The 16,089-nt window shown below is 41.7% G+C and overlaps 4 protein-coding genes and 1 pseudogene across 4 annotated transcripts; 4 read left to right on the forward strand and 1 right to left on the reverse strand.

Moving 5' to 3' along the window:
• Positions 1 to 170: 170 nt before the first annotated feature.
• On the forward strand, positions 171 to 869 carry LOC132432957 (histone H3.1). Its single transcript, XM_060023813.2, has one exon. It carries the CDS (start codon positions 267 to 269, stop codon positions 675 to 677), a length of 411 nt encoding a protein of 136 aa, XP_059879796.2. The 5' UTR covers positions 171 to 266; the 3' UTR covers positions 678 to 869.
• Positions 870 to 5,969: 5,100 nt separating this feature from the next.
• LOC132432756 (histone H4) lies at positions 5,970 to 6,849 on the forward strand. Its single transcript, XM_060023508.1, has one exon. The coding sequence runs from the start codon at positions 5,987 to 5,989 to the stop codon at positions 6,296 to 6,298; it is 312 nt and encodes a 103-aa protein (XP_059879491.1). The 5' UTR covers positions 5,970 to 5,986; the 3' UTR covers positions 6,299 to 6,849.
• A 2,252-nt stretch (positions 6,850 to 9,101) lies between these two features.
• LOC132431789 (histone H2B type 2-E-like) lies at positions 9,102 to 9,484 on the reverse strand (annotated as a pseudogene).
• A 279-nt stretch (positions 9,485 to 9,763) lies between these two features.
• LOC138414185 (histone H3.1) lies at positions 9,764 to 11,330 on the forward strand. The gene is made up of 2 exons (XM_069541063.1): positions 9,764 to 9,797; positions 10,579 to 11,330. The coding sequence occupies exon 2, from the start codon at positions 10,888 to 10,890 to the stop codon at positions 11,296 to 11,298; it is 411 nt and encodes a 136-aa protein (XP_069397164.1). The 5' UTR covers positions 9,764 to 9,797; positions 10,579 to 10,887; the 3' UTR covers positions 11,299 to 11,330.
• Positions 11,331 to 14,965: 3,635 nt separating this feature from the next.
• On the forward strand, positions 14,966 to 15,325 carry LOC132432761 (histone H4). Its single transcript, XM_060023516.2, has one exon. It carries the CDS (start codon positions 14,977 to 14,979, stop codon positions 15,286 to 15,288), a length of 312 nt encoding a protein of 103 aa, XP_059879499.1. The 5' UTR covers positions 14,966 to 14,976; the 3' UTR covers positions 15,289 to 15,325.
• Positions 15,326 to 16,089: the final 764 nt, after the last annotated feature.

The following is a 16,089-nucleotide window of genomic DNA, read 5'->3' on the forward strand; positions in this document are numbered from 1 at the left end:
ATGAATGAAGTACACTAAAATCTCTACTAAGTGAAACCTTACTGTTATGGACTCAATTCAAAGTGGACTATAAACTTGAAATAAAATTTCGATAACTCATTTAATCTTTAATGGAATCCAACCGTATTTCTCCTAAAGGCAACGTGAGAACCAATTAGATCACAGCGCGGGAACTAGGAATCAGACTGATCTGCACCCATACATAAGGTCAGAACCGGCACCAGCACCACACTACTCTCCAGCCAGTTTCCTTTTCTGTTATCGTCATGGCTCGTACAAAGCAGACCGCTCGCAAGTCCACCGGCGGCAAGGCACCGCGCAAGCAGCTGGCCACCAAGGCGGCCCGCAAGAGCGCGCCGGCCACGGGCGGCGTGAAGAAGCCGCACCGCTACCGGCCCGGCACGGTGGCCCTGCGCGAGATCCGCCGCTACCAGAAGTCCACGGAGCTGCTGATCCGCAAGCTGCCGTTCCAGCGCCTGGTGCGCGAGATCGCGCAGGACTTCAAGACCGACCTGCGCTTCCAGAGCTCGGCCGTGATGGCGCTGCAGGAGGCGTGCGAGGCCTACCTGGTGGGGCTCTTCGAGGACACCAACCTGTGTGCCATCCACGCCAAGCGCGTCACCATCATGCCCAAGGACATCCAGCTCGCCCGCCGCATCCGCGGGGAGAGGGCGTAACCCAAGGCTATTGCTTACTCTGAACTGAAAAAGGCTCTTTTTAGAGCCACCTACTTTGTCGATAAGAACTGTTGTAATGCTTTTCCTTATTTTACCTCCCTAGGCAGTTAATAAACAACAATCGGAAGAAAAACCTCTCTCTACTCTTTTTTTTTTCTGCCTTATAGCAGGATATAAATTCTGTACTGGAGACTGCACAGGCTGTTCAGACCAGAGAGGCTCCAGAGGACTCTTAACAAACCTCGCTGTTAGTTTCCTCCCATATATTTACCTTCTCACAGTTTGCTGCCCTTAGAAGCCTAAAAGTGCTTTTCTTTGTCCTGTCATTTCTCTACAAATCTAGTCTTCGTTGAAGATGCTATGTAAGCTGGAGTTATAAGCCACCTCTTTGGATTACTTTCTCCTGGGTCTCTGCTACTGTATGTATGAAATATACATGTTAATAAACCTGTTTATTTTTCCTTTGCTAATCTGTGTTTTGTTACAGGGGTCCCAGCTGAGAACCAAGATGTACAGCGGGAAAGTTCTCGACCACCACCACCACCACCCGCCCTCCACCTGGGAAAAAGAAAGAAGATTGAATTAAAATCAAACGAGCAAATTTAGATAGAAAAGGTTTATTGTCCTATGGTACAATTATATTATTACCTTTACGTTATCTTTTCTACTGGAAAGAGATAATAGTCACCTCTAATAGACAAAAATCATTGAAATTTTCAATATCCTATAAATTAGCATCTAAATTCATAGACACTTCACAGATATTAGACCCTAATAAATAGTTAAACAGAAACGCCTTCCCGTAGAATAACTAAAAAACACTTGGGCAGGCTTTTTAGACTATGTTCTCATATGACAACAAAACGAAATTCAGTCGGTTCCTTTACCTTAATTTGACATTTATATATATCTTAACAGATTTCAGAGCTGTTCTGTAGTGACCAGAGCCTTTCCTTTATCCTCAGTGAGCCCATGCCTTATAAATTTCCACCTTCCTGTATGCTGCTTACCAATGATGATTTGCCATGATGTTGAGTGACAAGTGTTCAATTTCCCGGGCCTAAAGGAAAAGGTGAAAAGAACCAGCACCTCTCCTAAATCCCCCTTTATTTCCAATCAAGTCACAATTACATGATATCTCACTTACATTTTTTTTCAAAAAGGCAAAATCATGATTCAGCAAATAAAAATGAGAATGTGTCAAAGAACTTCACTTTTCAATAAATGAACCAACAGGTAAATGTTCAAAGAACATTTAAGAAATTAGGATATTTACAGAAAATGTAACAAAGAAATGTTAGAACAGGATTGTTAAATTAGTTTAAAATAAAATTATTTTATTATCCAATAGGTCATAAATCTTCTACTGGATAGAAATTATTTGCCTCTCTGCCAGTTAAGTAACTTCACTAATTTTGGTACCTACAGTCAATAGTAAATAGTTAGATGGTCTAAGTATATTTTTATAGAATCCTTGTGTGGCCTATAACCTTGTATATTGGACATCATGGCCCCTCCCTTTTTCCTTACTTCCAAGTCTCAGACAATTTTTCTCACACTGAGGCAGGAGATAGATGAGCCCCAGGCTGAGCAGCTGGAGTTTGTCGCCTGTGGCCAGATACTCCAAGACAAAGGTAATAGCTGGAGCAGAGAGGAGCTGAGTCGTGCCCAGATAAAAGATAAAGAGACCACATATACCTCATTCTCAAGGTCAAGGAAACCTTCCAGACTACACATGCGCAGAAACACTCCTTGGAGGTCAAATAAGGAGGGGGCACCACCCCATAGTAAGTGATGTCAACCTACCCATAAGCCTCTTTGCTAGAATCCATCTTGGCTAAGAGATGCAGGAGCACACGTGGCAGGACCCTGAGATAATCCAAATACGACTTAGAACCAAGAAAAGCAAGATGATTGGTCAAAAGAAACCTGGAAGAGATGCCTCATATAAGTGATTTAAACTACTGCAAGCACTCAACATTCTGAGTTCACCCAGGTGTACCTATTGAGAAATGGAATATTTCCTGCCATATCAGTAAACAAAGGATGTCACAGCAGAGCTTGTAGCCCTCCAGTGTGAGCTGGTGAGCCCTGAGGGAACTTAGGAAGGAAAGAATACCTGCCATCTAGCAGCCATCAGACTGCAGCCACTCCATACAGTGAGCCCTGAGGAAACTCAGGATGTGAAAATACAGGATACTGGCCCCAGACAGCTGAGGTGCATATCAAAGGAATGAGTTCGGTGAGCCCAGACTCTTGCATCTTCCCATACATAGAAAAGAGCTAAATTCCTTAATTTGAGATATCTAGTTTCCTTTAATTAACAATAATTTTTTGATGTTCCTGACTACCTGCCCTTTGTTGCAAAATGTCTATAAAACCTGGCTCTCCCCTAGCTTCCTAGGAGCAGTTCTCTCAGGGTTACTTGAGATGCTGGCCTCCCAGGCTTTTAAGTCCTAAAAATCTCCACCGGATAAAACATAACTCTCAATTTTTAGGTTGTGAATAATTTTTTAAGTCCACACTATTCACAAGTACTCTTTTTCCTCCTCATAAACACTTTAGTTGTTTCACTACTTTCCATCTCTTTGTGGGAATTCATTTCTGCAAAGCCAGGGGGCCAGGGGCCTTGTCACTGGCCACTGTCCCTGGTGGTCTGGTGGCTAGGATTCAGCACTCTCACTACCGTGGCCTGACTTCAGTCTCTAGCCCAGGAACTGAAATCCTGCAGGCTGAGGCCACCCAAGATCAACACAGTGAATCGTTACCAAAAAAAAAAAAAGAAATATATATATATATATATATATATATATATATATATATATACACACACACACATATGTATGTATATAAATATATATATAAACTTTCAAGATAAATTTCTATGACACACCATGGTGTAACTCCTTGACATTCTTATTTTACTCATGCATCAAATAATGGACACTTTAACTTTTTATTCTTTCTAGACTCCAAAGTAATTTACCTGATTTTTTAACCTCATTCTCTCTTAGTCTTTACCTACTTTCCAGGAATAGTAAATTGTTTTCTGGCCTTCCTTCTTTTAAGGAAACGCTTTTGTACTTCTACTAAATGATTTATTTTCTTCTTTTGTTTTATAAAACCACTGAGTGCACAATCTATCAAACAATCTATCAATCAAAGAACACTCATTGCTTTCATAATCAGTTCTGAATGTTCCCTCTCAAGAAACACACTTTTGGGGAAAAAAAAATAAGCATAAATTTTCAGGTACTCTCCATTTCCTGATATTCTGCCCTTGAAGAATTCTAAGGTCAACAATTTTTCTAGTATTCATCTTTTCTTGCCTTGATAAGTAATGGTTTATTCCACAAGGCTGCCTTAGTTCTCTAATGTGATTTTATTTTTAAGTTTATTTTTGCAATGCTTCATTCTAGTTGAGACGTGTATCTGTAATTGGGTTTCTTAGAAATACATTGAACGTCCACTGTGTTCCAAAGCCCATGATAGCAAGGTTGGATACAGATCAAGAAACAGAGAGGGAAAAGGAAAAATTCTAGAGCACCACTGACCAAAGAAAACAATGCAAGGCAAACATTTAATGAAAAAATTTTCAGTAGCCACATTTTAAAAAGCAAAGAGATGCAATATTTTAAATAATACATTGCATTTAACCCAAAACATCCAAGATATGTTCATTTCAACATGTAATAAATATAGAGATATTATTAATGCAATATCTTACATTCTTTTTTTCAATCTAAATCTACCAAATTGGGTTTATATTTTAGTCAATCTGACACTAATTTTTTTTACTGGAAATGATTTGTATTTAAATTCCATACAGTTTATTGTTTAAAATTAAGTTCACATGCCCAGGTTGTTCAAACATACCTAAAAATTTCCAATAACTGAAATGGAGTATCAGCCTTTAAATTTAAATTAATTAAAATTAAGTAAAATTAAAAATTCAGCTCCTCAGCAACATCAATCCCATTCCAAAAAATATATTTTTTCATATCTATATGAATATATTATATATATCATATATAATAACGGCTCAAAAGTTATTCCTGACTACTTTATCAGACAATACAGTCTTAGGCGGAATTGTGTTCGGAGCGTGGAGATGGCAATGGGGACTGCTGGTTAAATTGGGGGAATTATATAAATTTAAATGTAATGATGTAAGTTTAGCACTGACTTCTTAAATAAAAAGTTTGCTCACAAAAAGATATGGAGATTAGGAAACCAACTGAACATAGGCCCAGATGGCAAAATACCAGATTGAGAGATTTAAGAATATTGGCGAGAAAGTCAATCTTTGGAGCATGAAGATGGAATTTCCGCAGGTAATTACAGTAGTCCTCAATGACTGTGTTGAGCATTTGACCAGAAATTTACTTTTTGATTTTCAGAACACCTTTGTGATGTCGGGGTTAACATTTCCATTCTACAAATGAAGAAAACAAAGTAAAAATAAGAAAACACCTGCCACAAAACCGGTCCTGGACGTCAGAAGGTGAAAGATAGCAAATACTGAGGGCACAAGCAATGGAGTCATACCTCCCAAAAACAAACACGCCAGCGGGAAAGACTTGTTGCCCAATGGATTTCAGAAATTTCCTCGCTCCCTAAGACAAGTTTACCACCATAACTATTTCACCTTCATTTAAAGTATACAAAAATGCTTCTCTGCGGGTTTCCCTGGTGGCGCAGTGGTTGGGGGTCCGCCTACCGATGCGGGGGACGCGGTTCGTGCCCCGGTCCGAGAGGGTGCCGCGTGCCGCGGAGCGGCTGGGCCCGTGGGCCATGGCCGCTGGGCCTGCGCGTACGGAGCCTGTGCTCCGAAACAGGAGAGGCCACAACAGTGAGAGGCCCGTGTACCGCAAAAAAAAAAAAAAAAAAATGCTTCTCTGGTTAGAGAGAACCCAGGGACTCCATTTCAGATATGCGTTTAAAATGAGAGGCAATGTATAATTTCGGTTAATGACTTGGTCTAAATATCCAAACTTGAAAAACAGATGCTGGCTTAATAGGCACAATTATTTCATTCCCTTGATAAACAAGAGAATTTTTTTAAATGCCCTTAAACAGAACGTGTTAAACTGAATTCTGAGAATAAGCAGACAAAGCAATCTTCTCTTTTCGGCTCCGCCCCACTGACTCTCGGGCATGGTGGGCGGGGATAAATTAGCTTACGAACTAACCCCACCCCCTACCCACCCTCATTTGTAGTTTTCAAAAAGGTCCGCTTCCGTATTTTAAATAGGAATTTCGGTGTGCTCTCCCTATTTGTGAGTACAGTACCTCATCTAGTCTTAGTGATGTCTGGACGTGGCAAAGGCGGGAAGGGCTTGGGTAAAGGGGGCGCCAAGCGCCACCGCAAAGTCCTGCGGGATAACATTCAAGGGATCACAAAACCTGCAATCCGTCGCCTGGCTCGTCGCGGTGGAGTAAAGCGCATCTCAGGTCTTATTTATGAGGAGACCCGCGGGGTTCTGAAAGTGTTTCTGGAGAACGTAATTCGGGACGCGGTCACCTATACCGAGCACGCCAAGCGCAAGACTGTCACGGCCATGGACGTGGTCTACGCGCTCAAGCGCCAGGGACGCACTCTCTACGGATTTGGCGGTTAAGTCGGCACCCACAAACTAATTTTCTGTAGCAATGTCTAAGGCCCTTTTCAGGGCCACCTAACTACTCGCTTGAAAGAGCTCGTTGCCCTGAACTGGTGTTTTCAGGTTTTTTTGTAAGGAACTTGAGTTCCGAAGTTTGTTAGATTTTTGGGGTGCAGTTGCTTTAATGCAGCTCATGTTTGCTTAGGTTTGAGTGCATCAAACGTTTACACCGTGTTGCAGTTTTAATGCCACACGATGGCTTTTCCAGTGTAGAACCCTTAAGCGTCCCACATTGTTTGAATAGCACTTCTGATTCTTAGAATTCTCGGTCTTGCAAAATTAACCAATGAACTTTAAGATTTTACTAATTTATTAGATTTTCCGAAATACAGAATTACTGTTTGACAGTAAGCTATGAATAGTGTTGAGGGACAAATATAGGTAATACCTTATTGGCCTGCTCAAATCTCACTCAAAACTTTAGTAAATTTAAATATTCAGCCCCTAGTAGGGCAACTCAAGGGACAAGGTATAATGAAAGAAGCTAAGACTGAACTGTAGAGAGTGAAGGCACCCATGAGGAGGCCCAGGTGGCACATGGGCTGTTTCTTCTGTCCCTTAAAAGCATTTATATTTGGATTATATAAACTGATTACCAGATGTTTTTTAATCTACAAAGAATTTGGGATTTGTCTCCTGCCTTTTCAAATCTATTCCCTGGTAGTCTGTAATAAAACAACAACTTTAATTCATCTCAAGAACCCTCCGGTTTCTTTTCTCAACTATAATGTCAGAAACCGAGCTACATGGACATCTAGCCCTGTGCTGGGACTCCGCCACACCAAAGGTTTTCTCATGTTGTCAGTATTTGCAAAGGAAAAGGGGAAAGAAGTCCCCAAAGTAATAAATGAACAAATTCTGTGTCTTGGCTTCAAAAGAAAGTCACTGGCAGAGGCCTGTTTAAAAGGACTTCAAGGTATTAGATGCCTTTTCCTTACATAGGTTTCCTGCCTGCAGGCCATTTGAACCAATCCCAGTACTGTGGCGGCAGGGGTGTGGGGAGGGGATTGGGAAAGGAGCAATCGTTAGTTAACTGTCTTTTGGTCCTGCTGGGTTCTGTGATGGTCTCTTAAGGTGGCCCCCAGGATTTCCCCTCTTGAGGTTCACTCTTGTGTGATGAAGTCCCTTGAGTGTGGATGTGACCTGTGACTTGCTTTTAACCATCAAAACAGGTGACCATAGGTGACAGGATGTAAAAAATTTTGTGTATATGACTATGTTATCTAGGATTGTAACATCCTTGACTCTCACATGATGGTTTTGGTGAATCAAGTATCCCTGTTGTCAGGCCCAAATGACAAGAAACTCACAGGGCTATTTAGGAACTGAGGGACGCCTTCAACTAACAGCCCATAAGGGCTTCAAGCCAACAGCCAACAAGAAAATAAGACCCTCAGTCTTAAAACTACAAAGAACCAACCAGTAAATTAGTTTGGAAGTGGATATTTCCCCAAACATCCAAGAGACCTCAGTCCTGCATAACACCTCAATAGCAGCCTCACAGAGGACCCAGCTAAACCCTGCCCAGACCCACAGAACCTGTGAGATAATACATGTGTGTTGTCTGAAGCTAGAAATTTCAAGGCAATCTGTTGTGCAGCAATAAAGACAGCCAACACATTCGGCATCTTCATCAATCCATGTCATCGAAAATAACAGATATGATGAACTGAAACTTCAATCTTTATCTAAAGGAAGACCTACATTTAAACAAAAAAACTTTAATGTGAACAACATTGTTTCACAACTATGTGAACCTCTACTCACACACCCAATACTGACCTGGCACATACATTGGTAGTGTCTTGCTGGCCGCCCAAATACCAACTCTATAAGCCGTGAAAAGTACTAAAAGCAATTTATCAGTCATTTTGCTTTCAGCAATACAGAAACTATCAAAATATTAACTCAGGAAAACTACATTTCATTCCATATTCTCTGTTCTCCCTGCACTTGTACGTCTTCTCTTACTCCTGTTTTTTGTTTCTTCTTTTTTTTTTCCTCCTGTGTAAATGAATACAGAACCTAACACTGACTGAAGGCAAGGAATACAAAAATGAAATATAAAATAAAAATTAGTCAAATTGAGGATTTCAGACCCCACTTCAGCACCATGTAGGGTTGATTATATAAATAATAGCCTCAAGACAAAATAAAGTGAAAATCTTTTCTTTTTAATGCAAATTTGAAAATTCACCTTTGAAAGCGTATACTTGTAGTTGAGATTAAACTCTGAGGTTCCAGTAAATACCCCAGGCCTAGTCCAGTATATACTGTATAACTGAGATTCCGACCCTTTGTAAAGTATGAACACCTTCTCGAGTTAATATTTGTGAAGCACATAAAATTACTTTGTTGTAACATGGGCATTATATTTAAAACAAGGAACCCAAATACATTTACTAGCATTACACAACTTTAAGTCCACAGATGCTCACTCTAAAATTTTCAATCTAAGCAGTGACTGGCTACAAGAACAATTTAAAGATTTTAAGAAATAAAAACACAAAACCCAGAATACTACAACTTTCTACTGGTTCCTACAACACACATTTCAAATTCTTTGCTGCACTGAAGAACAAAAATTCAAATAAACCTCTCATACTGCAATACTGTTTCCTGCACTTTAAAGAATGACTAAAAAAAAAAGAAAAAAACATGTTTTAAAAATACTGACAAATCTTCATATTATAGCTCTCAATATGCAAAAAAGAGTGGCTCTAAAAAGAACCATTGAGAAATGCTAGAGGCATAGAAAAATTTACTTGGAGATGGTGTACTTGCTGACAGCCTTGGTGCCCTCGGACACGGCGTGCTTGGCCAGCACCCCGGGCAGCAGCAGGCCCACGGCCTTCTGAATCTCCCTGAATGTGATGGACAAGTGCTTGTTTTAATGCTCCAGGAGCGACGCCTCGCCCGCGATGCAAAGATGTTATTGACAAACGAGTTCATGATGCCCATGGCCTTGGACGAGATGCTGGGGTCCGAGTGGACCTACTTGCAGCACTTTACAGACATAGATAAAGATAGAATAGCTCTCCTTATGGCCGCACTTGCGTTTCTTGCCATTTTTCTTCTGAACCTGAGTCACTGCCTTTTTGGAGCCGTTTTTTGAGTTGGGACAGAGTTAGCCGGCTCTGGCATGGTAAACAAAGTAAGCAAAATTGGGGGATTAAAAGAACGAGAACAAAAGGAACATCGCGAGTAGTTATATCAAGGATATACAAACGAACACTCACAAAGCTAAACTTTGATTGGACAAAAGCTGACCAATAGGTTACTAGTATGTAAACTAGGATTCAAAAACTCCCTTTTTTATTGGATCAAAAACGAACACTTTTGTATATTCCTATAGGTTGATTTACAGCACTGTTATGAGACTATAAATTCATTCACACAAAACAAACAATTTCTTTTTAATTAAATGAAAGTCTTCGCGTTTGGATGCGGAAACCAGGTAAGGAAATCCTGTTATCTAGCCCAGTCCAGTCCTGACCGCAGCTCTGTCGGGTTTGTCCGGGACACCTTGGGACCCTCGGAAGGAGTCCCGAAATGCCGGCCCATTGCAGTGTTATCAAGAAAGACTCGATCGCCGCCATCTTTTTTAAGGTTCCACATTGCAAAGCTTTTCATGACGGCTCTCACCGTTAGACCCAAGGTGACATTTTAAAAATGCATCAAAACCAAACAACAGAGCCAAATTACCAGTTGTTTTGTTTGTTTGTTTGTTTGTTTGTTTTTTGCGGGCCTCTCACTGTTGTGGCCTCTCCCGTTTCGGAGCATAGGCTCCGGACGCGCAGGCCCAGCGGCCATGGCTCACGGGCGCAGCCGCTCCGCGGCATGTGAGATCCTCCCTAACCGGGGTATGAACCCGTGTCCCCTGCATCGGCAGGCGGACTCTCAACCACTAGCGCCACCAGGGAAGCCCCAAATTACCCGTTTTGAGTCAAACACACTAAAGATCCAGGGATTCCAGGATATTGGGATTTTGCTGCGTGTTCCCTGAATAATACAAAATTCCTTACATCTTAACAGTATTTCCTAGAAGACGATGTTACAGTGAACTAGATGTTTACGGTCAATGTGGAATAGGATTCATGAGATGCTTAGACGATGGATTTTTAAATAGGGGGAAGGTCTGGGACTAAGATCCGATGAAAACGGGTTAACTGCAGAAAATGGCGGGTGTCTAAAGTCTAAACTTTTCCGAACACGTTCTATTTTGTATATCCAAACAGGAAAAAAGTTGAAGAATATTAAATGAGTAATGTGTTTTTGGACAATACTTGAGTGCGTGGGTATTATCGATAAAACAACTCGGAAAAAAAAATTTTTTTTAAGGGGCTGGGAAGATGTCTGCTAATTGAAATTCACCAATCCCAAACTTTCACCTAATGGATAAACCAATCCTAAATCGCTCGGAGCACTTCCGGAATTTAGCAGCGGATGACTAACAGGAATTGCCCACAATCCAATCAGAGTGATTCTGTTCCTGTATAAATATAGAAGCAAATCTACCAGTTTAGTCTCTATTTTGGAGATAAGTAATGGCGCGTACAAAGCAAACTGCTCGTAAGTCGACCGGCGGCAAGGCGCCGCGCAAGCAGCTGGCCACCAAGGCGGCCCGCAAGAGCGCGCCGGCCACGGGCGGCGTGAAGAAGCCGCACCGCTACCGGCCCGGCACGGTGGCCCTGCGCGAGATCCGCCGCTACCAGAAGTCCACGGAGCTGCTGATCCGCAAGCTGCCGTTCCAGCGCCTGGTGCGCGAGATCGCGCAGGACTTCAAGACCGACCTGCGCTTCCAGAGCTCGGCCGTGATGGCGCTGCAGGAGGCGTGCGAGGCCTACCTGGTGGGGCTCTTCGAGGACACCAACCTGTGTGCTATCCACGCCAAGCGTGTCACCATCATGCCCAAGGACATCCAGCTTGCCCGCCGCATCCGCGGCGAGAGAGCATAAATTATTAATGCCAACAAGTGCCAACTTAAAACCCAAAGGCTCTTTTCAGAGCCACCTATAATTTCACTTTGAGGAGCTGTATCACAAGGGAGTAGAAAATCCCCCCGACCCCCACCAAGGCAAGGCTGGAGGAGGGCAGAACTCCCTTCTCCCCCAAGTATTCCATGTACCAACCCCAGGAAAGGATAGTCACCCCTGCACACTCTGTCTTCCATATAAGAACAGGACATTGATTCCTGAAACTACTTTTCCTCTGCAATCCTTAGAGTTATTTGAGAAACAGCCAGGGGAAAATAGGTGATATATAAATATTTTTATCCTCTTAACCCCTAAAAGAGAAATAAACCTCCCATGTGAAGATATCTTTATCCCAGTATGAGAATAGAAAGTATCCTTAACAGAATTTGGGAATTCAACACTAAGAAAGCTGTATAAGCAAACTTCATTTGTCTGCTACCCCAAGTACAAGCCATATATATGTGTGTGTGTGTGTGTGTGTGTGTATACATATATATATATAGCCTGCTTTGGTTACTTCGGTGGTCTCATTTCTGAATGACCTCTGTGCGTACAAATTGTTTTTTTCCTCCGTTAATCTATGTCAATTTAATTATTAGACCAGGCAAAATAATTCAAATTTCCCTCCCTGATACAAGAAGTCCAAGGATGACGTCAGGTATGAGAAAAAGGGTGGGTCCTTGAGTAACCTGGAAAGCATCCTAGGCATGCTTTATGTGGCATGCACACACATACACGTGTGTGCACATGAACATGAACATATTCAAGGACCCAGGCTGAGTACTACTGGAGAGCAGTTTGGTGTTAACTTATTTGCTTCTGTGCTGAGCAATACATCCTCTGGTGAAGGTCGTCATACTTTCTGTACTGAAAATAGAGACCTGGTACCCAAAACATGGGTTCCATGGGATTTCCAGAGTTCAACTTCCAGCAGCACCACCGGCAGAGTGGGCAGCAGTGCTGTCAGTGATACAGTTGGGCATAGCACTAGTGCACCAAATCTGGGGCCTGAACTAAATAAGTATGTTCAGCACATCAGGAATTCATAGGTTGTTGCAGCATATAACTGAAAGTTCAGATTGTGCAGAATGTGTCTGCACCCTGCATGAGAAACATAATATAGTCACTAAGGCAGAACTTAGGCTTTGCCATAATCACCTATTATTCATCCTCAAAGAGCCAATGAGACAACAGCTCCCAACTTTCCTCTAACAAATGCAGAACCCTAGAACAAACCCTAGAGCAATGCCAGGTTTGTGGATTCAGGCAGGTTTTACAGATGTTGGCAGTGGGAACGCCCAGCCTTATTCCTGGGTTTACTACCGGTCGGGGGGGATTAGGCAACACTGGAGGCTCTCCAGGAGCTAAGTGAATAGCTCTGCAGAAAAGTGAGAACACACGTCCCACGGCAGGAACCAAAGACACTGGACACCAACAGTTTAACAAACGTTGCAGACTGTTACTGGAGCAAATCCTCAGCTACAGAAACCAGAAGTCACCTTCAGAAACAGTGGGGATAGCGCAGTGCAATGTTTTTGAACCTTGAAGCAAAACTGCAAGTGTTAATGGCAATGCAATGTGATTTCTATGTGACTATTGAAAGGCTTATTAGGCTCCCAGTCATCATCGCAGAACTTCTGCCATTTTAAAAAATGTAATTTTCAGGTGGAACGCAGGAAATACAAAAAGCAAACCAAAACTGGGGGTGGGGGGGCAGCTGGGGAGAAACAACAAAAATCCTCTGCATGAAAGTCCATAACAGCTTTATTTATAAATTAGAAACAACTTAATATCTTTCAACTGGTGAATGGTTAAATAAATTCTCATACACAATGCAATGCAATCCTACTCAGCAATAAAAAGGGAGGCCATTGATACATGCAACTACCTAGATGGGTAATGCTTAGTGAAAAAAGCCAGTCTCAAAATGTTGCATTTTGTATTATTCCATGTATATAACATTCTCAAAATGGCAATTCTAGAGGTGGATAACAGATTAGTGATTGCCCCAGGACAGGGGAGAAGTGAGTGGATGTGAATTACAAAAGTGTTACATTAAAGAGTTCGTTGGTGATGATGGAACAGTTTTGTGTCAGCGTTGAGATGGTAGTGACACATAAAATTGCACAGGGCTACACACACACACACACACACACACACAAATGAGTGCATGGAAAAATTGGTGAGAGCTAAGTAAGGCCTGTAGGCTAGTTAAAAGTACTTTGCCGATGTCAATTACCTGGCTTTGATATTATAAGATAATAAGATTTCACCATTAGGGGAAACTGCGTTCGAGGAACTCTAGGTACTATTGGAGCAACTTTTGTGAATTTAGTTATTTCAAAATAACAATGTAAAAAAAGCTGTGATCTTTCTTTAGCAGTTGCTACTGTGTATTGCTTTGGATTCCAAGGCTTGTTTAACAAATTTTGGTGTGTTTTGGTTTGTTTTTGCATAAATAGCAGTGTTTTCCTTTCTTCTGGCTGTTCTAGTGATGACGTGTCCACTGAACAGCAGTTTGGTTCGTTCATGTTGGTGTGTGATTTTTTAGCTATTGCTGTCACTACCTCAAAAGTAAATTGAGTTTTCAAATTTGATATTTGTAATCTCAAATTTACTGATGGGGTAATTGGTTGAGCTACTGCTCAGCTCTTAGGACGGTGTGCTTGGTATATCATAGTGTGAAGAAAAAATAATCTCTTATTTTGAACATTCTATTTATTCCAAGGACATCATTTAAATCATAGTGCTCGACAATTTTTTTAAAATAATATAATAATCTAGGAAAGATCACATTTTTACTTCTGGCACTTGCATAAAATCTCTTTGCCTAACATTGGTGTTTATGATAACTTTGCATGAATTCCATGCACCAACCACAGTAAAGGACAATCACCCCTCCACCCTCTGTCCTCTATATGAGAACAGGGTATTATTAGCCCCTGACAATTTACATTCTTTTCCTCTGCAATCCTTCATTGTTCAAATTTATATGCTTAATCTGTATAAGTGAAAGCACACTGTACAAACTGGTGTTATATTAGAAATGTTTTGAAATCTTTCCATGTGCCTTAGGCCTGTCTGTATTATAAATACTTTGTTTTTAAGAACAAAGTCCAGGGCGATAGAAATTTATTGTTCACGAACTAGATGCTATTTTGTTTACAATAACTCCATTATCAATAGTATTGATCCTATTTTATGGATAAGGCCACTGAGTCTCAGATAGATTAATAAACATGCCCAATAATAGTTTGAGAGCAGCTTGCTTATGGATTCCAAACCCAAAGCCTGGCGTGGTTGCTTGTCAATGTATTTATAAATTACTTTGTTTTGGGAATTTGGGCTTAAAGGCCAGTGGCAAAGATCCAAGAATATATGGAATGGATAAATCTTTAAACACATACAAGCATACTTAAACGAGGCAAGTCCCTTTGTGTATACGTTTGATGCTTCTGTTTAAAGATTCTTATTTTCTGAATACCAGTAAAACGCCCTAGCCCTTGTTCATTTCAGGTCTTAGAAGCAAGGGGCGGGGACTCAGTACGGTTTCCCGCCTTTCTGGTCTTGCAGTTTTCACAAAGGTCCGCACAATCGCTACATAAGGGGCTGCAGTTTGCTAGTGTTAGACTCAGTCGGCGTGCTTAGCTTTTCTCTGTTATGTCTGGTCGGGGCAAGGGCGGGAAAGGCCTTGGAAAAGGGGGCGCTAAGCGTCACCGCAAGGTTCTGCGTGATAACATCCAGGGCATCACCAAGCCCGCCATTCGCCGTCTGGCCCGGCGTGGCGGTGTGAAGCGCATTTCCGGCCTCATCTACGAGGAGACCCGCGGGGTGCTGAAGGTGTTCCTGGAAAACGTAATACGGGACGCTGTCACCTACACTGAGCACGCCAAGCGCAAGACTGTTACCGCCATGGACGTAGTCTATGCGCTCAAGCGCCAGGGACGCACTCTCTATGGTTTCGGCGGCTGAGATTGACCTTTGTAAGGTTTATTCTGTTTTCTACAGTAAAGGTAAAGGCCCTTTTCAGGGCCACCTATCTTTTCTATGAAAGAGCTCACACTTACCATTTCGTGGTCTGTAGGGTAGTTTGGTACAGATGGGAGAGGTGAAGCACTAAAATGGTGCTTAGAGATAGTTTGGTCTTCAGTCCCTAAGGTGTTTTCACAATGCTGGAGGTGTTACTATCGCTGTTCCTGATGTATAAATTAACTGAGGACCAACAGGTGGCTAGTGGCTAAATGTGGCCACGCAGCTGGTAAGTAAAGGGTCATGGGTTCTTTGAGTAGAAATAAATATTTGGGGTGTCCACAGACACTAGAGTACAGCTCTTACATGGCTTATATACTAAATTAAATGATGAAAATGTGACAAGACAAAGGAGTTTGGGCTAGGATAGTTAATGGTAGAAAAGGAAATAGGAAGATAAAGGCTAGTTTAACAATGCAGCGTTCTCTCTGTTTTAAGCTTCCTATCTGGTGATAATGCTATTTTCTTCCTGGTACAGGAAGGGAATCTTCCATATGGGAGTTTGATTTCCTGTTTTCAGAAGGAAAATAGGTCAGAGTGCTCTTTTGCACCTGCTGTTTTTCAAGTGCCTTTAGCTCAAAATAACTCAAGCCAAAGTGGCATATTTTAGGGTGGCATATTCTGCCACCCTTCACCTCCAAGCACACTACCAGGCAACTTTCCCAGAGGTCACAGAGCAGAAAGGGTCACAGACCAAACTAAAATGCTTAGAAATTTTAATCAATTTAAACCATGTTGCAAAAA

The sequence above is a fragment of the Delphinus delphis genome, chromosome 10, assembly GCF_949987515.2.
Source record: "Delphinus delphis chromosome 10, mDelDel1.2, whole genome shotgun sequence".
NCBI lineage: Eukaryota > Metazoa > Chordata > Mammalia > Artiodactyla > Delphinidae > Delphinus > Delphinus delphis.

Excerpts from the sequence above, each read along its gene's own strand:
- LOC132432957 (XM_060023813.2), top strand. The coding sequence starts at position 267 with ATGGCTCGTACAAAGCAGACCGCTCGCAAGTCCACCGGCGGCAAGGCA.
- LOC132432756 (XM_060023508.1), top strand. The coding sequence starts at position 5,987 with ATGTCTGGACGTGGCAAAGGCGGGAAGGGCTTGGGTAAAGGGGGCGCC.
- LOC138414185 (XM_069541063.1), top strand. The coding sequence starts at position 10,888 with ATGGCGCGTACAAAGCAAACTGCTCGTAAGTCGACCGGCGGCAAGGCG.
- LOC132432761 (XM_060023516.2), top strand. The coding sequence starts at position 14,977 with ATGTCTGGTCGGGGCAAGGGCGGGAAAGGCCTTGGAAAAGGGGGCGCT.